Here is a 27,988-nt window from a genome sequence, read left to right on the forward strand (position 1 = left end):
GATCAACTACGCGACCAAAGCTTGATGACCCTGCATTGGTAGGCTGGAAAAAACCGGGTACAACTGTTTGCCCTGGTGTCTCTGCCCTGAATGATGATTAGTGTCCCGAGTTACAGTAAAATAGCGCATGGGCTTCTTGATCCTCCTGCATGAGGAATGCTTCCATGCTAATAATGGATGCAGTTGAGTGGTGTAGGTTTTGTCCAACCAACAGTTTCACAATGCACTAATCATCAACTCTAGATATTGGCTGTAGGAATTGATAAGAAAGAATGTATTATTCACATCATTCATTGCATTCTATCTAAGGGAACTTGAAACAGTCATAGATTCGATGGGCCTGGAGGCGCTCTGATGTCTGACAAGGACCTGGTCTTTGACTTTCTCGACCATCGAGATGCTTTTCAATGCTTCATTACTTATCACTGTCGCTGCTGCCGTCTAAAATCACAGGGATGGGAGTAGGTAGTTGGCCTTGAGTAGGGGATATAGACCACCTAGGAGCATATGCAGACATTATACCTTCGTTCGTAAGTATATCTGCCCTAATCATGAGGCGAGTCAACCATAACCCTCCGCTCTGACGATTCATCTTATGGAAAGCTATACACCTGAAAATCATTTCCATTTTATTCATCTTGAACAGTCTGACTTGCGCTGTAGAGACCACCAACCCAATACCCCATCAGCATTACTGGACAAGGCCAGGGGACAACAGGACGCTGTCACGCTGATAAGCACTCTCATCCCCGGGGTCATCCTCTGCTCCGTGCTCAATTCCATCTCTTCATGAACACTTACCACACAACTTCCCATTTGGGATAGTATCTGGAGAGCCACCGATGTATGATGTCTGCAGGAATGCTCCAACGGCTTTTTTTCTTAGTTTCTCTCCCCAACCCCACTGCTCTTGCGCCAAATTTAGCCGTCACCGATAAGGCTCCGGAATCGGCCTGACGTGCAGACATGGGCCAGATCTTGGAAGGTCTGTCTATCGCTTCTTCGGGACTCATAGATTCAATTAACTGGCAGGTTATCATAGAATCTCTTGGTTAATTGACTATTCCAATATCGGAATAATGCAGTATACCGTAGACTGAACCAGTACCGAGTCGTGATGTGGTCATTGCGAAGCAGGATGGCTTCTGGCCGGAGCCAATGACATGCATACTCACCATTGAAATCCTGCTTATGCATATCCTTGATGTCTGATTAGGGTGAGTCTGCAAGGGAGCAATTGAATATTCGGCGATAGGATATGGATCGGAGCACTGATCCACCGGGATGAAATGAAGGAAATGATTCGACCTACTGCTAGAACTGACTGAAATACTCAATGTCGGCCCTAAGAGCCGTCTTGCAGCATATGAGAAGATATATCTGATGTTGAGATTGCTCCCCCATGTGGTTGATGCCTCTACCTCCAGCACGATTCTCCTTTGCTCTTACCGTCGACAGAATGCGCAACGAACCCGACGACATCCGCAATATGGACGCGGATGGCCCGGACGAATATACCTCCCTCCTCCCCACGCCTATCGACATCGACAGCTCGCGGGGTCTGCTCGACGACGCACAGTCTAAAGATGAAGATGGGCCAAACCGACGTCTTATCATTGAAGAATTCTGGCATCTGCTCAAGGGATCCGTTCCTGTGATCCTCGCCTATACACTCCAAAACAGTCTGCAGACTGCATCCGTGCTCATTGTTGGCCGCTTGTCTCCCGAACACTTGGCAACATCTGCATTCTCTCTTATGTTCGCCATGATCACTGCGTGGATGATCGCGCTAGGAGGGACGACGGCGCTGGATACTCTGGCGTCTTCGTCGTTCACGGGCAGCTCGAACAAACATGATCTTGGCATTCTACTGCAGAGGGGAGTTTTCGTGCTGACCCTTTTCTACGTGCCTGTTGCTATCCTATGGGCGTCTTCGGAGCATGTATTTCTTCTCCTGGGCCAGGATTCAGATCTATCCAAGGATAGTGCTCGGTTTCTCACCTGTTTGATTCCGGGAGGACTGGGATATATCTATTTCGAGTTGATGAAGAAGTATCTGCAAGCGCAAGGTAAGACACTCCGAACTGGCGATATTGTTCTCAGCTAAAGATTCTTCGTCCTGGATAGGGATAATGAGGCCCGGGACCTATGTCCTTCTGATTACGTCTCCCTTCAATGTTCTCCTCAACTACCTCTTCTGCTACACCTTTGAGATGGGTCTTCTCGGTGCCCCCTTTGCTCTAGGCATCTCGTACTGGCTATCATTCGCCCTGCTAGTCCTCTACGCCCGCTTCATCGCTGGTTCCGAATGCTGGGGCGGCTGGTCCCAGGAAGCCTTTAAAAATCTCAGAACCTTCGCCCGTTTAGCTTTCTTGGGGATCATTCACGTTGGCACCGAGTGGTGGGCCTTTGAGATCGTTGCGCTTGCAGCTGGCCGGCTGGGAACCATTCCGCTCGCCGCACAAAGCGTGATCATGACTGCGGACCAGGTCCTCAATACCATCCCCTTCGGCGTGGGAGTCGCCACATCTACACGCGTCGGTAATCTGCTCGGCTCGCGCAGTGCGACTGGAGCGGCCAGGGCGGCAAACACGGCGGCCTGGCTTAGCATGCTGCTCGGCGGGGTGGTGCTGGCTGTGCTGATGGGAACTCGACATGACTTTGCAAAGATCTTCAACTCTGACGAGCGTGTTGTGCAGTTGACTGCCGATGTTCTGCCGTACGTTGCGCTTTTTCAAATTGCTGATGGGTTGAATGGGAGCTGTGGGGGCAGTCTGCGTGGTATGGGTAGACAGCATGTTGGGGCGATGGTGAACTTGGTGAGTTACTACTGCGGCGCTCTGCCGCTGGGGATCTGGCTTGCATTTCATGGCTGGGGGTTGAAGGGACTATGGGTGGGACAGTGTATTGCGCTTTACCTTGTGGGCGCATTAGAGTGGGTGATTGTCGTGCTGAGCAACTGGGATAAGGAAGTGGACCAGGCGTTTCAGAGGATGGATGTCCATGAGCGTCTTGAGACAGGGATCTAGCATAGTGACCGGAGAATAGTATCTACATTACACATATCAGTGAAAAGCAAGCAGAAATATATTCAAAGAATACTCATACTCCTTGCGAAGCAAAACAGAATGGAGGGCAGGTGTACAACCCCCCCTCCATTCTGCCCAGCCCCTGCTCCTATTTACGAAGGGAGCAGAGGCTGTATTCGAACCGGGGACTGACTGGATCATGCAGCTACTGCGAAGAACCTGTCCCCAAAGGACAGTTTCCTCGCAGACAATGACCACTGCACTACCGCCCCGGCTCCTTGCTGGGTAAGGGATGACGGGGGGGCATATGTTGCCTGGCGAGTTGCCTAGACGGGGGAAGGCAGGAACGGATACCTGAGAGGTTAGGCAGGCAGTGAGCCTGAGGCAGCAGGTCACGAGTCGATCGGGACATGAGGGAGATTGGAATCGCTTCGTCGTGCTTTCCCGCGTCAATGTCTCTTCGTCGCTTAAACTTGAGCAACGCTGACGTGGATCGAATCTCCGCGATGCATATCTACAAAGATAAGAGTTCAGGTCAGTTTCCTCTGTGTCATGGAATGATTTGAAAGTTTCGGTTGATAATGCCATACTCGAGATCGCTATAGTACGTTTGTTATACTATCCAGCTCCAATGAACTTCCCAAAAGGGAAGTACGATGGAGAGAGAAGAAGACGCATGGCAGTGAAACCCAGAATCGCAGTTTAGATACGCCACGGTACCCCAGACTGTAGAGAAAAGATCTCCAGTCTCCACACTGGACAATTCATCTCAGTCACAGGCTCAACAGCTGCTCCGAGTTCCAGACGCCCAATCCTGCGTTATCAACGAAGATCAGTAGGAGACTAAAGGGTGTGAGATAAGCCACCAAGCCAACTGATAAGGACCGCTGCCAACGTCTTCTGTTTCGCTGGTAATTCTGGAACATAGGGACAATCTGCATCTAATGTCATTCTAACTTCCTTTTTGGGGTCCTATGCAGCACCATACTTGTCTGTACAGGTATAGCGCTCTTCCAACTGGCTTGATGCACAGGCACTGCTTCCACCGCTAATGGCCCCTCCCCCCTGTGCCACTATTTACATTCCACAGGCGTCTTGCGTTTCTGCAGATGGACCCTGGCTGAATGACGATATCTCTCCCCTCATTGTCTGGTTTTGATCAAGCGCATGAGAACAGTGCCATGACCAGCCCAGCATATCGGTATCCACTCTACTGGTAACAGGGCCCGAGACTTTAAATATGTTGACTATACTCCTTCTAGGAAGTTGATGGGAGTGGGGACAGACCTGCAGATGATACTTGACCAACATTCATCGCATCATGGCCAATTGCTCCTACCGCGAAATCGGAGGACCAGACATTCAGTCTCTTCTCGAAGCTGGATGCCTTGATTTGGCGGATCCCGGCGGTTAAAGACGACGTACACGGTAAAGATACGGAATGAATAAATTTTGCACATCTTAGACGATGATGCTGGATCAAGTCGTCTGTCGAGGGACATGTTCATAAATATCCTCACCGTCCTCCTTCATTCTCGCATGTTCAGCTCATTCAAGCTGGTCATAGAGGCCTATCGGATCTCGGCACCATGATTACTTCTACACTTAGCCTGTTGGCACTCGCTGCCGTTGCATCAGCCCACAGTGACCACAAGCAGAAGGCCATGTCTGGTCCGCATCAGAGCCTGTGGTACAATACAATCCCTGGGGACGGTGGCACTCAGGCTGACTCCGTCTTCTCCGGCATCTCGACGTTTGGTCGCTTGCCCTACTTCCCTTGTCTGTCCAGCGAGGAAGAGAAATATGATATCGCCTTCATTGGTGAGCTTGTCTATTGTTACCCACTTCCATGATTGAACGAAGCTTACATTGAACAGGCGCCCCCTTTGACACCGGAACTTCGTACAGGCCAGGCGCAAGATTCGGTCCCAGTGGCATCAGACAAGGTTCTCGCCGCCTTAATCTCTAGTATGTTTGAGATAACCAACCATGCTTACGATGCCTATTATATGGCGGAATCAAGGCTCACGCAAATTGGGATTTAGCGGTGGCTATAATGTGCCATTGGAAGCCAATCCTTTCGTCAGTGACCTGAAGATCCTGGATTGTGGTGATATCCCTGTGACTTCGTAAGTCTGGTTGAGTCGAAAGACGACATGGAATACTGACTGGATCAGGTATGACAATGCTTGGGCCATCCAGCAGATTGAAGAAGGACACAATAGCCTTCTCATGCGCAAGCCATATACCGATGCCAACGCTGATGGGCTGTCTAGAGCCGGCAAGACCTTGCCGCGCATCATCACTTTGGGTGGTGACCATACCATCACACTGCCATTGCTACGCAGTATCAACAAGGCCTATGGGCCTGTGACTGTCATTCACTTTGACAGTCATTTGTAAGTGCAGAGCAATGACAATTGACAGAACCTCCTACTAACCTAGCTTCCAGGGACACATGGAAGCCCAAGGTCTTCGGCGGCTCACCCAGTCAAGTCGCTGCCATCAACCACGGTACCTACTTCTACCATGCGGCCATGGAAGGTCTCCTGAAGAACGACACCAACATCCATGCTGGTATCCGCACAACCCTGTCCGGGCCCTCGGATTACGAGAATGACGGCTACTGTGGCTTCGAGATTGTCGAGGCACGCGAGATTGATACTATCGGTCCGATTCTCCCTACCATGCACAATAACGTGATTGCTAATTATCCTCTAGGAACCGATGGCATCATCAAGAAGATCAGAGAGCGCGTCGGTACCGAGAATCCGGTCTATCTTTCGATCGATATCGATACACTCGACCCAGCTTGTGAGTTGATCCGTCTTCAGATGCACGCATACCATTTCTGACGATTTATAGTCGCCCCCGCAACCGGTACCCCCGAGACTGGCGGCTGGTCGACCCGCGAGCTGCGGACTATCATTCGTGGCCTTGACGGTCTCAACTTTATCGGTGCCGACATTGTTGAGGTTGCTCCAGCTTATGACACCAACGCCGAGCTCTCTACTATGTACGCTTCTTTGAAATCATATTCAAGGGCATTACTGATACCATACTTAGGGCTGCTGCGGATGTTCTCTACGAGGTTCTCACTATCATGGTCAAGAAGGGGCCACTGTCAATCTCGGGGAGAAATGAATTGTGATACGAGTATAGAGTTATAATTGCCTCTCCAAGTTCTTCAGTCTGTCATCATTTTAATCAATACGGTTTGAATTGAACTTCAATGTAAGGCCATCGAACATCCCTCACATAGGACAGGAATGAATGCGTTCAAATGCGTTCAATATCGACATTCTCTGTCTGCTATTCAATCAGTAACCTCAGTCAACCCTTCGACCCACTGGAAAACCCCGCCCAGTTCTCAGCCCTTGGCGCCCGATGAAGCAGCCCCTTGCGTCGTCCAACGGCGACCTGCAGAGTGCAGAAAGCCAATCTTTCGCCTGTCGGATGCTCAAGTGGGTCAATATTAATATTCCGTTTGCTGGCGTGCATACATTAGGGTAGTCGGACTAGGTTGCTTGAAGGAGTATGCTTAACCCTTGAAAAACCACATACAATATTAATTATCAGATGATAATGATAAATGTGGATTCTGGGGAAATGTTAATATGCATCGACAGCAGGGTTCCTTGCGTAAGGAATGGGTTCCTGCAGCTGTTGTTGTGAAGGGTTTTAAGGATAGCGCTTGTCGCTACGAATATAGATTTGGATAAGGGTGATGTGATTGATGGGGTTGATATCATTCATTATTATCAGGTTCTTTTACGGGATCATTACCCTTGAGCTTCTGGAAGCATCTTGGCAGAAGGGGACAGTTTCTGTACTCCATACGTCGTCTCCAGAGTCTAGATGGGTAGAGCTCTCTAACGACTCTGTTCAACTAGGTATTCCTTGCAACAGGTCTGATGAATACGGAATATGAAGACGGGGGGTCTACGAGCCACGGACTAGACTATCTAGACATGAACTATGGTCTAGCTAGGGGTACAGATAGTTCTGTACAGAGTCGACCTTAGGTTTTCTCGATCCATACTCCTTGCGGCAACGAACACCACACAGCAGCCGAACGGAGTCAATCCCTATCCGGACTTGGTGTGGTTCACCGTTCACTGGGTCCTTAATGCTGGAAACGGTGTCGGATCGTCGATTGGCCGGAGCGTGTTCGTGTTGACTTGGTAGTTGGTACTGGTAGTGGTACTGCTGCGTCGGGATTCCGATGCGGCCGTGGTTCGTGGGGGGGGTGTGTTTCAGGTTTCTGGATAGTGCTTGCCGTGTCGCTTGCCGGCCTGGATGTCTGGACTCTGGGGTGCTTGGTTTGATTATGATAGACACATACGTGAGTCGTGACTCCATGAGAGGCGAGGCGAGAGCACGTGCCTGTCGAGATGGCGGGATGGATGATGGTAGAGATCTCCGTACTTGGTAGGTTGTTTTACTATGACGTGGCGCTGGAGAGTCAGATTGGTGAGGTATTGATTGGACCTATCTACTGCCGCGCAGGTCGTTGCATGCGATCGATCTGGGTGATGGAGCACAGTAGTCGGCGTATGACTTTGTGGGTTTTTTTGTAGGTGGAAGTAATGCCATACATAGTCATAGTTCAGATGGATAGGGGGAGATGGAGTGACTACAGAGTACAGAGAGTTCAAACTGCAATTTCCTAGGACATCCCACAAAACCCCCGTCCTTCTGCATGCTAGTATCGGAAATTTTCACATGCAGCAGGGCTGGGTTTCATGATGACTGGGATCCAGGTAAAAATGTATGAATATGGCTCGGATCATGGATGAGATGAGATGAGATGCGATGCGATGCGATGCGATGCGATGAGTTCTTCTAAATTGCAGACTCTCTCCCATATCCACCCGAAACAAAAATGTTACACACTGTCTTTAACTTTGGTTCCTGGTGACCTGAGATGCCAGACCCGCTTGACAGCAGTTTAAGCTTCGGGCCTCGTAACTTGTAAGAGTAAGACATACAGCTGGCCTGGCCTGTACTACGTAGGCTGTGAAGCATACCAATGAGTAATGACAACATCCATTTGACAGATCCAAAATTATCTGAAAACAGCCGATTCCGTCCATGACAAACCATCCTCCCATCCCCGACAAACAGGTGGATAATGGATAGAGATTATAGATCCATTCATAAGGAACCGTGGGACCATCATCCCAGGCCTGCGGGATGCCGCCTTTGACAAGGATTGAAAAGGAAACAATATCCATCCCTCAAGGAGTTTGGAACTTTTTAGACTCGTAGATCCTGGGAGGTATGGAGTCGCTCTTACTACGTATGTCTTTGTCTGTTATTATTATTGATCAACTCTTGTTTGACTTCTTTACTGTAGATACTATCTCCTACTCCGTAGAGGCTTTATAATGCGCCTCATAGATTACGGAGTAATATCGATATGCAACGCCCCAGTCGTTCATAAGCGAATGGTCGAGGCTTTCGTTGGTTTGCCCCTGGATGAATTACCGGGTATTATTACCAGCGCATACACCTACCAACCATTTGGAGATAGATACCTTCAGGCGAATGGGCATTCAGTAGTAGACACCTAGTTGAGATAGGATTGACATGAGGATCTGGATGGTAACTATCTAATAACTTATTATGTATGGGCGTTTCATATTTCTCTATTTTTACATCTCAAGGATTCCCAGAGATTGAACTGAACGAAACCCAATTTATCAATCCCTTGTTGATTCGGAGCTCAAAGAGAGTCATCCATTGGAATCTATGGAATGGAATGGATGGAGGCTGCTGTAATTACAATACCCAAATCCCCAGTATGCGCATAAAATATCTCTCTGCTAGTGCTACGCAGTACTCCGTACTTCGAATGAGGATTCTGGATCATAAGTCTCATCACTACTAGCAGCGATATTAATGGCATTACGAAGCATTCGATAGCAACTGTTTCATAATAATACTAATAATAACGTGCCACTTTTCGTTCGCTGCAAACCTCGTCCTCGACAATCAAAATGAGGATAATGAGTCGACTTTGACTCGTGCACGATTTCGCTAGGAGTAAAGTCCTAAACAACCGACTGATGAGACCAACCAGACTAACAAGTCTAGCTAACTACTACTACGTAGATAATCTCGGCTGGTCTTTTCTGTTCACTGTTCAGGAGTTCAGTCCCAGAAATAAAACTAAACCGTCCTAAACTACGGACTCCGGAGAATACCTGGTAATTTGCTGGGAATCGCTCCATCGTACCGGCCATCTCCAAACGCCCTTCTTTTTTTCTTCCTTTCCTCTCCCCTTCGTTACTTGCTCGATCTTTATTATTACTTTTCTTTCGCTTTCCCACTCCTGTCTTATCTGCGAGGGGCGGTTGCCTTGTCTTCCCTTCTTTACTCTCCTTATTTCGCTCGATTGAGCCTGTCTAAGTGGTGAGTCGGTTCTCTCTTTGTCCGTCGTGCGGCTTGCCCATCATCCACTCCCTAAACTCTATATCGAAGCGACAGCTATCCTTCAGGGGTGTTTCATCCAAACTAAATCCACATCGTTCACCACCACAGGAATCATCAACAGTCCTTTTCCCCCTTCTGCAGGGACTTCATCGCAGTTAGGAAGTTACCTTCCGCCGTCGCCGATTGCCGCAGGACGCCAAATCGTGCGCACTTGAAACCAAAGCAACCCGACCAACCCAGCAACGACACGAAAGAGAAAAAAAAAACAATACGCAGACGAATCATAATTTTTGGGTCACTCCGACGTTCTAACGACTCATGACACCTTCATTGTCCACGCTCTGACAACTCATTGATCGCGCTCGAGTCTCATTGTCTGTCGCCCAACCTTTCCCCCCCCCCGCGCACCACACTTCTTCGCCTATAAAAGGATATGGCGGTTTCGCCGCCCGGTTCACCCACGGGTGCGCCCCAGCGGCCTTTTAGCGGCATCATGCGGACCCCAAGGAGCAACAGTCGTTTGAGTATGAGCAGCAAACTGGGTGGGGGAAGTCGCGCATCGGACGAGGATGGGAAGACCGCGGTGAAAGTCGGTACGTTGTTTACCCCTTGCGCGGGGGTGTCTGCGAGGACGGCAGATTGCCTATGCAGACTGAACTGGTTCCATGCAGGAAGCAATAAATGAAGACTGATATCTGTCGCAGCCGTCCGTGTTCGACCTCCCCTGAAGCCCACCGACCCGGGCTACGAACTGGTTCCCAAACGTTTCCAACGCTCCATGGTCCATGTCATGTCGCCGACGAATCTTGCTGTCGATGTCCCCCAAGGTCGGAAGTTGTTTGTTTTTGACCGCGTCTTTCCCGAGACCACAGACCAGGATGGTATCTGGGAATATCTCAGTGACAGTGTGAGCTCGTTCCTTCAGGGTTATAACGTCTCTATCTTGGCCTATGGCCAGTCGGGTGCTGGAAAATCATACACGATGGGAACTTCGGGCCCCAGCGAGCAGCATGATACTCAGTCAATGGGTTGGTCCCCTTCGCTTTCTACCTACTGGCGTTACTGGAACATTCTGAGCTAATAATGCAACAGGAATTATCCCCCGTGCGGCCCAGCTGCTCTTCGAGAAGTTGGAAGGTCCCACAAAGCATAACCGCAATAGTTCGACGGGCCTTCGGACACCAACCCGATACTCCATAAGCTCCACCTCTAGCTTTGGAAAGGCAAACGCTGATAAGACCTGGCAATTGAAAGCCTCCTATGTTGAAGTATGTAGCTAGAGAATTGTTCTGTCAAATTGGAGCTGGTTTATATGCTGACCTCTGTTCAGATCTACAACGAGCAATTGAGAGATCTTCTCCTTCCCGATTCCACCCCAATGGCGGACCGCAACGCAGTTACAATCCGCGAGGACACGAAAGGTCGTATCATTTTGACTGGTCTGCATCAGGTCAACATCAACTCATTCGAGGACTTGATGAATGCGCTAAGTTTCGGGTCCTCGATCCGGCAGACGGACTCTACTGCCATCAACGCCAAATCCTCCCGATCGCACGCGGTATTCAGTTTGAATCTTGTCCGGCGAAAATCACCGGGCTCTATCAGCACCCCCAAGGAGAAACGGATGTCTATGCCGGTAGAAGTCCTTTCGGGCTCTGATGCCTCCGTCACCGTCGACAGCAAGCTGCACTTCGTGGATCTGGCAGGAAGCGAACGGCTGAAGAACACCGGTGCTTCTGGGGAACGTGCCCGAGAGGGTATCTCGATCAATGCTGGTCTCGCGGCCCTTGGAAAAGTTATCTCTCAACTTTCCTCCCGTCAAGCGGGCGCTCACGTCTCGTACCGCGATTCTAAGCTTACTCGGCTCCTGCAGGATTCCTTGGGTGGAAGTGCTTACACGTACATGGTTGCTTGTGTTACACCCGCCGAGTTTCACCTGAGCGAGACACTGAACACCGTTCAATACGCGCAAAGAGCCAGAGCCATTCAAAGCAAACCGCAGATTCAGCACATCTCGGATGACAGCGACAAACATGCCGTGATTGAGAGACTCAAGGCGGAAGTCGCTTTCCTCAGACAGCAGCTTCGAAATGCCGAGGACAACGAGCGACGAAGCGTTGCGCCCCAAGAAAGAGCTGAACGACAGAACGAAAGGGAGATGGAGCTTCACAATCAACTTCTCGACGTCCAAGAGAGCTATAACGCGCTGAGCCAACGCCACGCGAAACTCATCGCCGAGCTTGCCCGTGATTCAGAACACCACCCCAATGGAGATGCCGACGATGTTGCTTCGGCCGTCGGTAAGAGCTCCGTTGAAAGGCTGAAGCGGTCCCATTCGTTCGCCGAATCTGTCGAGCAGGTCGTTCTGGAGTATGAGAAGACGATCCAGAGTCTCGAATCATCCCTGTCGAACACGCGCTCCTCCCTGTCGGTCACGGAGAGCACTCTTTTGGAACGCGAGACCAAATGCGCCTATGTTGAAACAGTCAATGCACAATTGCAAACCCGTCTCCAGAAACTCATGGACCGCGAGGCCAGCACAGAATCCTATCTGCACGAACTCGAGTCTCGACTGGATGGTCAATCGTCTGGGGAAGAGAAATACACAGCCATAATCGCGGAGCTGCGCAAGGAACTCAGCCGTGCACGTGAGAGTGAAGCTGGCTGTGAAGACTACATTTCGACCCTGGAGGAGCGTCTGGCGGAAGCCGACCAGGACATGGAGCTCATGCAGCGGGAGGTGGAACGCCTGGAACACGTCGTTGAGCGCCAAAGAAGTCTAGGTAAACTGGATAGTCTTCTCCATGAACTGGACCACGTTCATCAAAATGGCGTCAAACAAAAAGAGATCGAGGGGCTGAACGAGTCTCCTGTTCCAGCTGTGAAGAGCGCCCGCAATTCCCGACAGAGGGCGATGACTCTCGAAGTTCTGACCGAAGCCGCCGAAACCGCGATTCCCGAATCCGATGAGGACCTGGCGGAAAGGGTTCCGGGCATAGACGATGAAACCATCTCTGAGATGGAGCCTCTAGCCGAGGTTGACGACGGCTCTGATTTGGAAGTGTTGGAGAAGGCAACAAGCCGCATTGAGGTTGATTCTGATGATGAGTCTCGTGCCCCCTCTCCTAGCCTTACCGAATCGAAGATCGTTGCAGACAAGCTCGATACTGTGTCCCAGGAGCTCTTTGATCTCCGGCTCCAGCATGAGAACACTCTGACCCAATATGAATTGTTGGAAGCAAAGTACGAAGAGGCTCTCAAGGCGCTGGCTGGGCTAGAACGGGAAGCTGTAGACGAAGCGCTTGATGCAACAGTTCCCGCCCAGGGACCTGCCTCCACAACCACTGCCTCCCGGCCAGTGTCTTTTTTAGAGGATGCGAAGGCCCCCGACTCGAAGAGTGGAAAACAACGCTCGTTCTCGCAATCACTCTCCTCGGAGTTATCCTTGGTCGGGGAGTCTGCTGCTTCGCTAGAGCCCTCTAATGGCCCCTCTGAGCCTAGTTCAGAAGATCATGTGGACTCGCAGGCGTCCCGAAGCGAGAAAAACTCAAGAGAGATGGAGCATATGCGCCAGCTGCTGAATGAGCATCAAGAAGGTGTGAGTATCATGACACAGAAGTACGCTGAGCTGCGATCCGAGCACGAAGATGCTCTCACTCTGGTGGAATCTCTCAAGGCCGAGCTACGCAATTCTAAATCTACCTCCACGCCGACGACTCCCAACTTCAAGTCAAATGTCATTCGACGCAAGACTAGCCAGAGCCTTATTTCGACTGTGGACCGAGCGCATCGATCCCTCGCCGCCCTGCGAAATATCGCCGTGGAAGAGTTTGCGGGTCGTACGGATACCATGCAAAACTTTGAGGTCCATCTCGATTCCGCGATGCATGAGCTTCACTCGCGCATGGAACGGATCCAGTCCCTGGAGGCAGAGAACCAGAGCGTGAAAAAGGAGATGGAAACGAAAGCGACCATCATCTCTGGCCTCACTCGGGAGCGATCTAGTTTGCAAGGGGGTACGCCTTCCGCAGATATGGGACTTATGTCTCAGTTGCGGGATCAGGTTGTCCAGCAGGAAGGTCTGATCAACGACCTCAAGGAGGCGCATGAGGCGAGAGAAAAGCTCTTGCTTGAGGAGATCGAGGAGCTCAAGGATCTGCTCAAGACCCAGGAGGCAGCCGCCAAAGCTCAAGATGCTCACGTGGAAGAACAAGACAAGAAGATTGGTGTTCTTGAGGGCGAATTGACTGAGTGGAAGAGCAAGCATCAGAACGCTGTGGAATCCTTGCAGGCCTCCGAACAGCAGCTCACTGCTACCCTGGCCGAGCTCGACAGCGCATTGGCGACCATTGATACTATTCGCACCGACCGCGCCGCCGCAGATGAAACAACCGCCGCCAAGGAGGCCACTGCTAGAGAGTTGGAGGGGGAGCGGATTGAGCAGCAACGGCTGGTCGAGAGTCTCAAGCGGACCATTGAGGAGCATGAGTCTACAGCCGCTACTCGTCTCGAGCAGATTGCATCTCTGGAACAGTTACACAAGACGGCTCAGGGCCAACTCTCAGAGCTACTTGCCACCAAGGGCAATGATGGCCGCGAGGTCGAAGGATTTCAGTCCCGAATCTCGGAACTGGAACGTGAAATCCAAAACCACAAGTCAACTTCCGATTCTCACAAGAAGGACGTCGAGATCCTGCAGGATTCCCACAAGAAAGAATTGGCTGAACTCGAGGCCCGCGCCACTGCGGCGGCGCAGGCTGAATATAACGCGCGCATTGCGGAGGAGGGCGCGGAGCACGAAGCGGCGATGAACAAGCTGCGGGCTGAGATCGTAGAGTCGCGGGAAGAGCTAGCGAGACTGCTCGAGAAGGTCTCAGCGCTGGTCAAATCCGATATCACCGCTGATAATCTGGAAGACCAAATTCAAGATATCCTGACTCAGAAGCAGCACTTCTCTGATAAGTACGCCGAACTGATGGATGCGAATGAGGATCTCCGGAAGCAGTTGGAGGCCAAGAGCCGTGATGCCGATAAGCTACAAGAGCTCACCAAACGCGAGGCGGCCAAGGAAGCGAAGGTGAACGAACTCGCCATTCTCGTGGCCACACTTGAGGATACTCTGCAACGCAAGGATGAGCAGGTCAAGAAGAAGGAAGCGCTCATCGATGAGATTACCGTTGAGAAGGAGAAGAGCTTGCGGCTGGTGGAGGAACTGGAAGAGCAGATCACGAACAGCTTCGATCAACATCATAATCGTCTCTCTGTCATCCAGCAAGAAAGGGATCAGGCATTGGAGGATGCCAAGGGCAAGATCGTCACCTATGAGAAGGAGATCGAGACCTACCAGGTGCGGATCGAGCAGCTTGAGGTAAGTTCTACTATAGCAGAATCACTGCAAGAACCACAACTAATGGCTGTTCAGCTTCAAATCAAGAATAGCACCAGCCAGGACGGCTCGCATGATCGCAGCAGCTCCCTGACTTCGAACCTCCGCAAGAGCGCTTCGGCCGCTTCTCTTCCCTCGCCACCCCCTGCTATTCCACTTCCCCCTTTGCCGACTATTCCCTCTGGCACCAACGGAGGCGTGTCCCCTCCAAGCTCTCGTCACACCAGCAAGGAGCTAGTCAGCGTCCAGATGGTTGAGGAGTCGGAGGCCCGGATCCGCACGATAGAAAAACATCTCAATGCCGAGAAGCAGCTCACGGCCACCCTTGAAGAGGCGCTAGGTGATCTGGAAGCGCAGAGCAACAAGGTCAAGACGGACTGCGAAGCCTGGAAAAAGAAGGCATGGCAGCTGGAGGAGGAGCTCACCACTCTTCGCAAAGAACGCAATTCGCAACGACTTTCGCTCCAAGCCGTCGAGGAGGAGCGGAATGCCCGTCGCGAAGCCGAGGCTGCTCGTGCCCAGCTCGAGGAGCGGATGAATGCGCTGAATAAAAAGAAGAAGAAGAGCACTCTCAACTGCTTCTAGACTATCCTCGCCTTTCAGTGGTCTACCTCGATATCTTTTGTTTTGTGCCTCGGAGTGATGATGTTTCCCCCATGTTTCATCCCCAAGCCCCCTGTATTATGAATTCGACGTCGATTCCGCCTTTTTCATTTTCTCAATCCGTTGATACCTTTCTGTTATGTTGTTTTGTGTATCACGCTCCTCTTTTTGATACCTTTTTTACCTTCTCACGACCCGTTTACCTATGCTTCATCGGGCAAGGGATGGCCCAGGTTGATATTCCAATTGTACATTTCTACTATTATCCCTGTGATTATGTCCATCAGCTCTCTTGACTATATTTTCTGATACTCAATCAATTGTCATAAACAATGGATGGCACTCGAACTGGTTTACATGGATGGTAGCTGTAATTTTGGGTGTTTTTGCTTTCTTTCCGTATACGAGTTCACCTCAACCGGGTTAATCGCTAGCTAGTTATTTGATACCGCAATGTGCCATGACGGCTGTATTTCTTCTAGTTTGCGTGAAGGCGACTTGATACATTTTCTGACCTGAAAGGCTGGAGTAGATGAGGCTTCTAGCGATAAGAGATAAAGATAGATATGCCATCACATGACGTCGTGTCTCGTGGCTTCACTTTTCACGGAGATTCCTCCTCCATACCTCCAGACACCTCCATTTAATCTCCTACACAGGGAAATGACAGTCCTCTCTCCCTAGACCCAACGTCCAACTTTCGCGACCGCCATGACGCGCCTAAACCGCTCCAACGTCACCATCATCCACCCAGACCTGGGCATCGGCGGCGCGGAGCGGCTCATCATCGACGTGGCCCTCGCCCTTCAAACCCGCGGCCACAAAGTCACGATCTACACCTCGCACCGAGACCCGTCGCACTGCTTCGAGGAGGCGCGCGATGGGACCCTCGACGTGCGCGTGCGCGGCAACACGCTCTTCCCCGCCCACGTCGCCGGCCGCCTGCATGTGCTCATGGCCGTGCTGCGCCAGCTGCACCTGACCGCGGCGGTGTTGAAGGAACTAGCTGCGGCACACGCACACACCGAGAAGAGCAGCCCGTCTACGACGCCCGCCGATGATATCTTTATCGTGGACCAGGTCCCTGCCTGTGTACCGGTTCTGAAAACGTTGGGCCGTCGCGCGGCGCGCTCGCGGCAGCGGATATTGTTCTACTGCCACTTTCCGGATCAGCTGCTTGCGCGCCGCGACGAGGGGTCCTCGATGCTGCGGGCTGTGAAGAACTTGTATCGGTATCCGTTTGACTGGTTTGAGGGGTGGGCGATGAGTGCGTCGGATAAGGTGGTTGCCAATTCTAATTTCACGCGTGGGGTCGTGAGTGAGGTCTTTGGATCGCAGAAACTGGGGGATGTTCGGGTTGTGTATCCGTGTGTTGATACGAAGATCGATGCCCCCGAGAGCGATGCGGGTCTGTTATGGGGCGGGAAGAAGATCCTGCTGAGTGTCAATCGGTTTGAGAGGAAGAAGGATCTTGCGCTGGCGATCCGGGCGTATCATGGACTTGGGGAGGAGAAGAGGAAGGGGACTCGGTTGGTAGTTGCTGGTAAGAGCATCTTTTACTTTCGACTTTGATGAGAAAACTATCTAACAATACCTTGCCGGACTACAGGCGGCTACGACAACCGGGTCCAGGAGAATGTTCAATACCACCGGGAACTAGACGAGCTTGCTACGAGTTTGGGTTTGCAGACGGCCACCTCCAAGACCGTCATTTCTGCCCTGTCGATTCCGGATTCCATCGACGTTCTCTTCTTGCTCTCCGTGCCGACCGCTTTCCGGGATACGCTTCTTTCGCAGGCGAAGTTGCTCCTCTATACCCCCGTCAACGAGCACTTTGGCATAGTGCCTGTCGAGGCCATGCGTGCTGGGATCCCGGTGCTAGCGTCTAATACAGGTGGTCCGCTGGAGACAATCGTGGAGGGTGAAACGGGCTGGCTGCGCGACGCAACAGTTGTCGCGGATTGGACTGCGGTTATGGATCGTGTGCTGTACAAGACGGATCGGAAGGAGCTCGATCGAATGTCTGCTGCAAGCAGAGCGAGAGTCGAGAACAAATTCTCTCTGACTGCTATGGGAGACAGACTGGAAGAGGAGATCTCAGACATGCTCAGCAAGCAGAGACGACCGTTTAATGGGTTACATCAGGTCCTCTTCGCCTTTGCCGTGCTCAGCATTGTTTTGTCTATTTTTGCTGGTTTGGTTTTCAAGGCTCTTTAGATCTTATCAGAATACCCCTTTTCTTCTTCTTCTCTTGTATTCTAGCACTCTGATGACATGGGCTGGCGTTTCACCATGAAGCATTTAGATTGATTCTACATTCACGTGACTTCGCGCAATGTCGACGCGGAGGAAGGGCGAGACGCGCTTAATCGACTGAGGACGGAGAGAAGTCACAAACCCGAATTCATCTACCAGCATCGAGCTTGTGGCTCAAATCCCCCCCCCCGGGAAAATGCCAGAGGTCATCGACCTTCTGTCTTCGACTCCGCCGCCCCCAGCACAGCAGTTCCGACAGCCCTCTGTGCCGACGAGTCCTCCCTACCCGCCCCTCTCCGCCGCACCCCGACCGCTTGTGTCCGATGATGTCGAGTCGCTTTTTGCCTACGACGGCTATGACAAACCTGCCAAACGAAGACGGATAAGCGTAGAGCCTGAATCCCCCAGAAATTGCGATTTGCAGGCTTCCGCAAACCAGCTCTTCTTATTCTCCGACGACGATTTTCCCCTACCCTCCGACGGACCCAGCCTGAACCCACCGGCAAGGAACGACGAGGTTGAGTCCTCCAAGGATGTTGATATTCGGCCTTCTACGAAGAACCTTTTTTCATTCTCGGATGATCTCATCCTATCCTCCGACGGACCTTTTACGACGAAAACACCGACATGGGAAGGCGAGGTAATCGACTCTTCCAAACAGAGCGAGTCTCAGCCTACTAGAAACCTCTTTTCATTCTCGGATGATGTTATTCTATCTTCTGAAGGGCCCTTGAACATGGGGGAAACAACTTGGAATGGCAAGGAATCGGACCCCATTGTTTTTACGTCGTCCGCTCCTGAGCGGGGCGTGGAAGTCGCTCGTACACGAGACATGGCATCCCGAGGACTTGATACTATCACAATAGATGATGACGATGATGATAATGATAATGACAGACTTCTCAATGACCACGCCGCACAAAACGATCACATTGAAGACTTCAGCGATCAACTTGGGCTACCGGATATCGAGGAGATGATGAGGCACGCGAAGCCGACAAAATCTACCGAGAATCCTCTATTCTCTAGTCGAACGGCAGATTTACTCGCAAGTCTCGAGAGTCGCCCAAGGACTGGCAGTGGTAACGCGCAGAGACCAAGAACGGGCGGGCCTTCCAAGGCCAAGCCAGAGAACGATCTTCGCCTCGAAGACGATTTATCTGACGTGGTGGCCGAATCTCGCAAAGCAGTCCGGAAGCCAAGTAAGCTTACGACTGTCGATAGAGAGGCGAAAGCTCGTGAAAGAGAGGCTGCAAAAGCTCAGCGAGAACACGAGCGACAGTTGGAGAAGGAACGGAAGCAGAAGCTCAAGGAAGAAAAGGCCCGAGAGAAGCAGCTTGCTGCGGACCTGGCTGAGGTTAACAAGCTCAAGGTCGACAAGAAGGACTCGACTCCCGAGATGATCATTGATCTTGCCTCCTCATTCCAGGAAACTAGCGTAGGTAACCAGAGCGTCGAGCTGATGAAGCGACTCGGCGTGGAGCACACATTCTTCAGCAGCTCGATCCCAAATATTGTCAAATGGCGCCGAAAAGTGACGGCCAGGTTCAACGAAGATGCCGGTCACTGGGAACCGTGTCGGCAGCATATCAAAGAAGAGACCCACGTCCTCTGTCTCATCCCAGCCCAGGAGTTCGTCGACATGGTGATCTCACCCGCCGACCCAGCCACCAGCACAACCGACCTGGAACTCCACCTCCAGCGCATCAGAACCGCCTATCCAGCCTGCAAACCCATCTACCTCATCGAAGGGCTAGCAGCCTGGATGCGCAAGAACCAGAATTCCCGCAACAGAGCCTTCCAAGCCCAGGTCCGCCAACAACTCGACCAGCAAAACCCCGACAACGCCCCCTCCACCCGCCGCAGGAAACCCCCCGCCAACAAACCCGAATCCACCCCGCCAGTCGACGAAGATACCATCGAAGACGCCCTTCTCGAACTCCAGGTCACGCACGCCTGTCTCATCCACCACACCGGCACCGCCCCGGAGTCCGCGGAGTGGATCAAGAACTTCACCGAGCACGTCTCGACGATCCCCTACAAACGTGAACGCATGAACGGCAACGACGCCGCCTTCTGCATGGATACCGGGCAGGTGAAACCAGGCGAGGACAAGCCCGATACCTTCGTCAAGATGCTCCAGGAGGTGAACCGCGTCACTGCCTCTATGGCCTACGGTATCGCGGCGCGGTACCCCAGTGTCCTGGATTTGGTGCGGTGCATGCGTAGACATGGGCCGGGTATGCTGGAAGACGTCAAGGTATGTCATTCATCCCCCCCACCCCTTCTAATGATTCCATAGGGAAGGACATCAAATGCATAGACCTAACTGATCATTATCGACAGAAATCAGCAAATAAAAACGGTGCTCTGACGGACTCGCGGATTGGTCCCGCTGCGAGCAAGCGACTGTACAAGGTCTTCATGGGCCTGGATCCTTCCTCGACGGATGTCTGAATAGCGATATTGGATGTAGAGATATTGGCACTTGTTTCCTTTCTCGGTCATCGTTCTGGTTTGTCGCCGTCATGTATTTATACCCCATATCCTTTTCAGTCCTGTTTGCTTTTGCAGGTTGTTGGCATCTGTTAGAGTTGGCATGTGATAGAGTTGTATTTGAAATGAAGATATACGATCAAGGGAAAAACAAGACATATCAGTTTGTGTTGTGCTATGCAAATAGATGATTGAGATATGCCGACAAGACATCGATGATGATCAAGACCCTGAATACCAAACTCCAGACCCCGAGATCCAAGTATCCAAACCATATATCCAGATATCCAAAACACCAGGAAAATATTTCAAACAACGACACCGCTGCGCCTCCAGCCTCTCCACGCCAATACCCATGCAATCATGGCCACCCACACACTGAGGGTGCATCCAACGGCCCAGAACCCATAGCATTGCCAACCATGGCACTGGCCATCAATTGAGCCGTTGCCTCCGTCCGTGGCGTCCTGGTATCCACGGGAGTAGATGACACCCCACATCGTGGCGCCAGCGGCAGGGACCATGGCGACGATACCCCAGTTCGTGCCGAAGTTCTCCACGCCCCAGACGACCGAGACAATTATGGGGACCAGAGAGAAGGCACTACCATAGCCGAGGCCGATTAGGGCAGACGTGATGTGGGAGAGTCCGGGGTGTTGAAGGGGTAGAGGGGAGGAGAGAAGGAGATAGCCTAGTGATAGTAGGAGGGCAGATGGGAGAAGAAACATCAACCGTGAGAGAGTGGGCCGGCCAACGACGGAGCTGGAGGATGACGATGGACGGCCGGTTTCAATGTTCGCTGGAAACAGGTGAGTAGCACGGGGTGCGAAAAAGTCAGAAAGAGATCCCGTTAGCAGTCGGGCGATAGTCGATGTAAGTGCTATTGTGGTGACGTGGGTCGAGGGGAGACCTGCTGGAGGAGGAGCATTCGGAGGATATGATTCAGGCGTTAATGTTTGAATAATTGTGCCCAGCTTGATGACCGTTAGCTCGGATGCGACTTGGGACAAGATTTGGGCTCACGTTGTTGATGTATGCTTCTCCCGGACCAGTGACCAGGAAGAAGCCCAGGGCCAGCCACCACATAGTGTGGTCCTGGAGGAAGAGTCGAGTTTCATAGTTCAGCAACCAATTCTTCTTCCTACGTTCCTCCTCTTCCCTTTCCTTTTCCAGCTGTGCTGCCTGTCGCTCTTCTTCGGAAAGAGTCAATGTCAGATCTGCTTCCGTCACTGCACCGTCAATTGACTGGGAGAATGTCCCATAGGCAGCCTGCACCTCGCTTCGGGGTCGGAAGAATTCGCTCTCCTCCAGGAGTCCACTCCGTTCAAGCTCCTCGACCGCTTCATCGATGTACTTCTCCTCATCCTCGTCGACTATCCTTAGGCCAAAGGTACCAATGACCCCGAGACAAGTCAGGAACAAGGCAAGAAACACAAAGTACCGGAAGACATCTACATCTCCACGGCTCCCATCGTCTCTACGTTCACACAGTAGGTAAGTCCCCACCTGACTCTGCCACATACCACTTAGACCAAAGCCGGCAATGGGAACAGCGAGCATAATGCCCTTGTGCTTGCCCCGACCAAAATTCTTCGCGCACGTCGTCACCGCAGCGAGGTACATACAGCTTGTGGCAGTTCCAATAGCGACAAACGCGACAATCATCGCCCAGAACGGCCACCCATCACCTCCCGCATCAGGCGGTGGGCCACTCCTGTACGTAAACGCTGCGAGCAGATACCCACTGCCAAACACGAGACCCGAGGCCAAGGCCAGCGGAGATGGCGTGTACCGATCACAGAGGTATCCGAACAACGGAACGGGGAGGTACATTGAAACCTCTGCCGCAATCGAGACAGCATTCACACGGAGCTGGGTATAATGGAGTCGAGTGAGAAACAGAGGTCCGTACAGAGAGAAGGCGGTGATACTCCCAGCTCCAAGACTGAAATGATCTCTGCCGTCAGCAATTTTGCACACAGGTAGCAATCACGTTTTATAGGAAGTGGGAGAGGAGAGCCAACCAGCTGACGACCCCCAATATGAAGCTGCACACGCGTATCACCTCCTTCGCCATCTTCCGCCGGTCCCTCTCAACTATCTCATCAACCACGTTGGTAAGCAGTCCGTCGGTGCCGTCGTTGAGACTCGGGAAGGCCGAGAGCCAGGAATCTGGGCGCGATCTGCCTCGATCCTCATCATCTGCGTCAACGCCATGGAGCAAAGGTCGATTCGCATCGAAATCCCTTCTGTCAATGGCCGAGGGCCGGCCATCAGAAACGGTCATTGTGCCTCCCAGTCACCTAGTAGAGTCGGCACGCAAGGGGATAGCCCAATGCTATTGCGACGGCAATTGATTGTATATATACAGCAGGGCAAAGAGCCTCGGTTTTTGTGAGCAATATGCTTTCGTCGATCACCGTTGTATGCAGCGTTCACGTCTTTCAGCTGGGGAGGGAAATGATAGGTTGAGGAACCGTTATCGGAGTTCGGCTTTCTCTGCGTCCCGGCACAATTAGTAGATCATCATCAAGCCTCTGTGTACGTATATATAAAGAGTGACTATATAAGCCTGGTTGCTGAAGCGTGCATCGGAGACTGGCAGAAGTGAGATATATGAGGGTTTCGACGACGCGAGGCTGTTGTTGATGAGGCCGCAAGACAGGGAGGCACGTCATCCCTGGAGATACACCGCTTATCGCCGGTACACGTCACCTGATCTGAGTCGATGTCCCGTGATCAGGTCAATCAATCAATAATAATGGCTTCAGCCAAGTTCGATGAGAGACCCAGCTACTTGGGATGAGGAAGAACAGAATGATTGATCATAATAATTATCTCCTATTGATGTACACACTCAGAACATCCGGTTGTACCTATGCTTGCTAGTAACAGAACGAGAAGAAAAGAAAAAAAAAGGTCCAGGGAATCGGACAGGTTCCCAGGAGGTATAATCAATAAAACATGTCCGAGAAGAGAAACAAGGATGAAAAGGGAGGAACACAAGTCGAGAAGATCCGATGATTTCATTCACGCCATCAGAATGGAATATGCCCCCAGGTCGACAACCCTCCTCATGATGCTCCAGGCATTGATAGACAAAGACCCCAGGCACAAACATGGTACCATGATCAATCATAAGTATCGTATTCTTCGTCACCCCAGCGACCCTTTTAAGCACTTCCCCAGTAGATTCCCGTTTCAAGTCATCAGTAATTCAGCTACATGCAAAGGATTGCCCCCTCCGAAAAGAAAAAAAAAAAAAAAAAAAAGAAAGAAAGAAAAAAAGAGGATCGCGCGAGAGGCAAAAAAGCAACAGGGCAAGGAGAAAAGGGAAGAAGAGAAAAAGAAAAAAAATTAAAAAAAAAAAAAAACAGGGGAACCATAAACTCCCAAAATGTATGCAAGTAAAGATAATAGCCGACCCAAAGTAGCCAGGTGTATCGCATAGATAGAAGATCTGGCAGGAGGCGTGACCGATAACTCCGAATGTAGAAAATCCTGCAAAAAATGATGCAGGGTCAATCCAGGGACTTGCCTGTGGGCTAATCTGCAGAATGGCCGTGAATTAAAAGCTGACTTCTCCGGGATCCTCCTCCAGCACACTCTCATCCCAGAAGCGGTCGGTCGTTTCTTCACGACCGGAGTGTCTGGACCTAAGAGTAATAGCTTCACCTTCCCCTCGTTCAACGAACTCGTCTTTGGTGACCTCCTTGAGAATACGTTGGAAGTACATTCTCAGAGACCGCAGCCCACGTAAATAACCACGGTCAATGTCTTCCGGGTGCTGGGGTGGGCAGGGACAATCTGGAGGCAGCTCATCTTCGCCCGTCACGCAGTTTGCGAAGTCAACGACCTTCAAATGAACTTCGGCGTTGGTGTGCCCATCATCAGAGGCACGTCGATGCAGGGGTGCCCGCGTATTGCCATTTTGATTGTCCTCAGTCGGAGGTTCCTTCTCAGCAGAATTTCGTTCGCCATCGTAGAGGATCAGTAGGCTGCTTGCATACAAGCGATAACTCTTTAGTCGTCGAACCATATTCTCAAGCTTAGCCAACTTGTCCAAGATGACGGGAATCTTCTTTGCCACGCTTGTATAGCTCAATCCATCGTAAAGGAAGCGCGTAAGGGCATCTTGAAATTCACGTCCAGATTTGAGATCACGTCCGAAATATTTATCCTCGAAGGTGTATTCCTGCTTCTTGACATTCCAGGATTGCATGCCGCAAAGTCGGACGCCCAATTGCTGAGAAGTCGTCGTCTGGCACTTACGCCTCTGTGACTTCCTTTTCTTCTCACTGGCCTCAATCCCATATTGGCGAGTTCCCATCTTCAAATCTAAGACGCAAGGCTTGTTCATACCCGCGGTAAGATCCTCCAATAACAGGAAAAACTGTACCCTCTCGTCATTTCTGGTCTGTGCCTCTTTGGGGTTAGGCGGAACAAGCGCCACCTGGGAATCATGACTCGCGTCGTGATGAACAGAGGGCTTTGCGAATTTATCACCGATGGGGGCTAAAAGCGGGACGCCGTTACCAAGCCCATTCTTCAAACCCGCCACGGTCGGACCATTGGCCTCTATACGACCGGACGAAGACAGAGAGGCATCGCCTTCCATCGAAAAGATGTCATCTTCTTTATCACCACCATACCCGTCATCATCGAAGAACATTAGTTGGCCGCCGGGTTGATCCGAGTTCATGCTTCCTCTTCTCAGGAGGCCACTTCCCGAGTGACGTCTTCTGGCACGTCGCGTTCGAGTGAGTGAGCTAGCGCGGGGCTGAGTCTCCTCCGTCCGCACTTTCGCGAGACGACTATGATTAGAATCTAACGCGGTTGAGGCTGACGATGATAAGGCGGGGGTTTCTTTGAATTGTTCGGATATCTCAATAAACGAGGAGCGAGGTGCTTCGCCGTGGTCCGAAGCGTGGTGTCGCAGGCTCGTCGTGTGATCCTCCGAGAGATTCTCCCTCCGGTGTCCAGTGTCCGAGGATGTCCGAGGAAGGTTTAAATGGCCACGGGCATGCCGCCGGTGGTGGTGGATAGCAGGAGGACTGAATACCTCCCGAAGAACCTGCTCCTGCAGTTTCCTGTTGACAGTAGTGGCACCCCACATCTTGGGCTTTTCCAACGTTGGGTCAGACGCATTGCCCTGGGAAAGGCTACCCAGAGACTGCTTATGGCTAGAAATGTGATTGCCGTTGGTAAACCGTTGACTGCGTGAAGAAGGACTATCGGCGGTCCGAGGCCTTTGGCAGCGCGTGAAAAGATCGGCCGGAATGATGTGGCGATTGTTCTCCAGTATCACCTTTGGAATAACACCAGTGACTTGCTGATGGCTGAAGATTCTTGCCGGTTCAGCACTTTCAGACTGGCCGGGCTTGGCGGTCATTCCGTTTTGCAAGTCTTTCCCATCATTCGGGTCTGCGCCTCCATTCACTTGATCTGTGGGTTCGATATGGCTTTCTAAGGCCTTTGGCCGTTTTGGGTTCTTGGAGAAAGTCACATTCAAGACACCAATGTACCTGAGAGAACGAGCTTGTGTCAGCGTGCTAAGTCCAAATGACTAGGCATGAAGTATATTGGAAGACGGTCCGTAGAAGTGGCAGATGTCTCTTACCTAGGGAGAAACATTAGCATCTCAGGGTGGCGCCGCTCAATCCGCTCGTAGAACTCATTCTCCCGATTGTTGAGCTGTTTGCACACAGCGCGTCTTGAAAAACGAAAGACCGTAGTATGTCCACCCACTTGATGTCGATAGGGCTTGAGTTCCACGGCCCCGACAGGCGCAGACGTGCTGTGCTTCCGTCGTGGACGTGGGATCCGCGAACGTTGAGTTGGAGTGGCAGTAGGGGTCATATCAGCATCATCGGTCAAGCTAGATTTATCCTCTCTAGCCGAGACGCTACTATCATCCGCCGAAACGAACTCGGAGTCACTGGTAGAATACTCATCGCTGCGTTCCGATATAGCGCTGAGAGGGTTTTCATCATATGTTTCTAGTGCAGGAGTGTGCAGGTCTTGGAGCTCGCCATGAAGGATCCTACTGTCATTTTTAGAGCGGAGCGATATATCCACATAGCTACTCTCCTGCCCTGAAGGCACTCTGGGTGCTTTTGGCACCAGGGCCAAACTCTCTTCGAATCGCCCCACATCCGCCGATTCCTCAGGACAAGGCTGGGCGCGACTGACCTCTTCAGGGACAGTAACACGCTCATGCGGGAAGTAAACGGCCGACGAAATTTGTTCGTCGTCCTCGTCCTCCTGGGCTGAGTCCCGACGACGTTCTCGGATTGTATCCGATGGAGATAGACCGTCACTAGACACCCCGTCTGAAAAGTAGTCCCTGCCCCCTTCAGCGAATTGAGTAGGGATACTTTTCGAGAACGAAGTGCCGCGAGCGCCCCCTGGAGTCAGATGAAAGGATCTAATCTCCTCCAGCAGGCTGCGCGGTAATGGCTTTTGTGGACGTTTGCTGATAGCATCACTCTCTGTGTGGGGGCGCGCTTCACCCCTCGCTGGTTCGAACCGAGGAGCGTCTGCGAATGATGGCGGGGGCACACTTCTGGAGCTCCGCAGACCACTATCCGCGGATTTAGCTGGGCTCATGGGTTGCGAATGGGATGCGTCCCAGGTTTGACTGGGATCAAGAAATGCGGTAGCGACCGGGGATGGATCTTGCACGGGAGGCTCCTCGGGCCTTCCTTCGCGATCCTCTCTCCGTTTGCGATCTGGGGAGGTGGTGTTCTCCTTGAACAGGCCCAGATAGTGACTCGATTTGCGGCTGCGGACATGAGATGCCAGCTCCGCATTCGTCAGGTTTGCTTCAATCGAATTCTCCACCCTCCCACGTCGACTCCGGCTCGAACTTCGCTCCGGCCCGGCGCCAGTCTGAATATCCCGCGCACGTTGCTCCGGTTGGTCATAATGCGGGGCTGGTGTTAGGTGGTCTGGCGAGGGCGGCACGGAAGGACGGGTCGGCGGGTGGGCATCTTTCAACGAAGCGGAGATGAGACTGAGACTGGGGAAGGATTCCCCTAAAACAGGATGCTTAAAGCCAATACCATCCGACGAACCTTTGCCAACAGAACGCACGGCCTCCCAGACAGGGAGCTGACCGCTCCTGTCCGGATCCTCGTGCTGTTTCTCCCAGGCTACATCTGGTTTGATGGGCCGAAGCGTGGAGGAATGGACAGGGATGGAAGGCGGAAGGAAGGTAGGAGGACGAAGGGAGTGGTTTCTGTGGACGTCAACTTCCATGTGGGACCGATCGACGTGAGAGCGACGAGGGGAGACCTTGGAAGGAGATATTGAAGAAACAGACACATCGTCCAATCCCGGACTCAACTCGGACGGCAAAGCATTATGATCAGCGTCTTGTACGGGTGGAAATGTTGGTGTATTATTGGAATCGTAATCGGCGGGCAGATAATGTGTTGCAAAGATACTATCCCTCTCGGACAACTGGGGGCTTTGGGACGGAGCAGGACGAGACAGATGCTCTGCGGGAAGCGTTGAGGCCCTTTTCAGGGAAAAGCCTAAACTGGGCTTGGACCATTGATGCGCCGTAGGGGATTCGGCGCGGGAGGGAGAAGGAACTTGCTGAGCATCCTGATGCATGAGCTGGTGGTGGTGGTGTTGGTCTGGAGCGATGTGGCGACGGTGCTTGCGGGACGATGGATCGGGCCCATTAGAGCAATCATGTTGGGCAGACGCAGCAGGTGTCACCAGGGAGTCAGGCAAGGTATTCTCAGATGCAGACGGTGGGCTTGACATGGGG

At 51.9% G+C, this 27,988-nt stretch overlaps 7 protein-coding genes across 7 annotated transcripts, besides 5 other annotated features; 5 read left to right on the forward strand and 2 right to left on the reverse strand.

Annotated features, from left to right (window-relative positions):
• Positions 1-1,402: 1,402 nt before the first annotated feature.
• Positions 1,403-3,029, forward strand: ACLA_016150 (MATE family efflux transporter; the record flags this gene model as incomplete). The annotated part of the gene is made up of 2 exons (XM_001274594.1): positions 1,403-2,069; positions 2,128-3,029. The coding sequence occupies 2 exons, from the start codon at positions 1,403-1,405 to the stop codon at positions 3,027-3,029; spliced, it is 1,569 nt and encodes a 522-aa protein (XP_001274595.1).
• A 1,589-nt stretch (positions 3,030-4,618) lies between these two features.
• Positions 4,619-6,180, forward strand: ACLA_016160 (agmatinase; the record flags this gene model as incomplete). Its single annotated transcript, XM_001274595.1, has 8 exons — positions 4,619-4,850; positions 4,907-4,997; positions 5,075-5,158; positions 5,207-5,428; positions 5,482-5,699; positions 5,751-5,843; positions 5,895-6,045; positions 6,096-6,180. 8 exons carry the CDS (start codon positions 4,619-4,621, stop codon positions 6,178-6,180), a joined length of 1,176 nt encoding a protein of 391 aa, XP_001274596.1.
• A 1,643-nt stretch (positions 6,181-7,823) lies between these two features.
• Positions 7,824-7,866: a microsatellite.
• Positions 7,824-7,867: a microsatellite.
• A 2,033-nt stretch (positions 7,868-9,900) lies between these two features.
• On the forward strand, positions 9,901-15,438 carry ACLA_016170 (kinesin family protein; the record flags this gene model as incomplete). Its single annotated transcript, XM_001274596.1, has 5 exons — positions 9,901-10,060; positions 10,172-10,495; positions 10,560-10,735; positions 10,798-14,835; positions 14,890-15,438. 5 exons carry the CDS (start codon positions 9,901-9,903, stop codon positions 15,436-15,438), a joined length of 5,247 nt encoding a protein of 1,748 aa, XP_001274597.1.
• A 729-nt stretch (positions 15,439-16,167) lies between these two features.
• Positions 16,168-17,673, forward strand: ACLA_016180 (GDP-Man:Man(1)GlcNAc(2)-PP-dolichol alpha-1,3-mannosyltransferase; the record flags this gene model as incomplete). The annotated part of the gene is made up of 2 exons (XM_001274597.1): positions 16,168-16,999; positions 17,066-17,673. 2 exons carry the CDS (start codon positions 16,168-16,170, stop codon positions 17,671-17,673), a joined length of 1,440 nt encoding a protein of 479 aa, XP_001274598.1.
• A 235-nt stretch (positions 17,674-17,908) lies between these two features.
• ACLA_016190 (uncharacterized protein) lies at positions 17,909-20,169 on the forward strand (the record flags this gene model as incomplete). Its single annotated transcript, XM_001274598.1, has 2 exons — positions 17,909-19,972; positions 20,059-20,169. The coding sequence occupies 2 exons, from the start codon at positions 17,909-17,911 to the stop codon at positions 20,167-20,169; spliced, it is 2,175 nt and encodes a 724-aa protein (XP_001274599.1).
• Positions 18,578-18,606: a microsatellite.
• A 120-nt stretch (positions 20,170-20,289) lies between the features above and the next one.
• Positions 20,290-20,324: a microsatellite.
• A 192-nt stretch (positions 20,325-20,516) lies between these two features.
• ACLA_016200 (MFS transporter) lies at positions 20,517-22,495 on the reverse strand (the record flags this gene model as incomplete). Its single annotated transcript, XM_001274599.1, has 3 exons — positions 20,517-21,182; positions 21,232-22,153; positions 22,233-22,495. The coding sequence occupies 3 exons, from the start codon at positions 22,493-22,495 to the stop codon at positions 20,517-20,519; spliced, it is 1,851 nt and encodes a 616-aa protein (XP_001274600.1).
• Positions 22,496-23,455: 960 nt separating this feature from the next.
• Positions 23,456-23,496: a microsatellite.
• Positions 23,497-23,776: 280 nt separating this feature from the next.
• Positions 23,777-27,984, reverse strand: ACLA_016210 (inositol polyphosphate kinase KCS1; the record flags this gene model as incomplete). Its single annotated transcript, XM_001274600.1, has 2 exons — positions 23,777-25,733; positions 25,829-27,984. The coding sequence occupies 2 exons, from the start codon at positions 27,982-27,984 to the stop codon at positions 23,777-23,779; spliced, it is 4,113 nt and encodes a 1,370-aa protein (XP_001274601.1).
• Between the last annotated feature and the right edge of the window lie 4 nt (positions 27,985-27,988).

The sequence above is a fragment of the Aspergillus clavatus genome, genomic scaffold, assembly GCF_000002715.2.
Source record: "Aspergillus clavatus NRRL 1 1099423829795 genomic scaffold, whole genome shotgun sequence".
Classification (NCBI taxonomy): Eukaryota; Fungi; Ascomycota; class Eurotiomycetes; order Eurotiales; family Aspergillaceae; genus Aspergillus; species Aspergillus clavatus.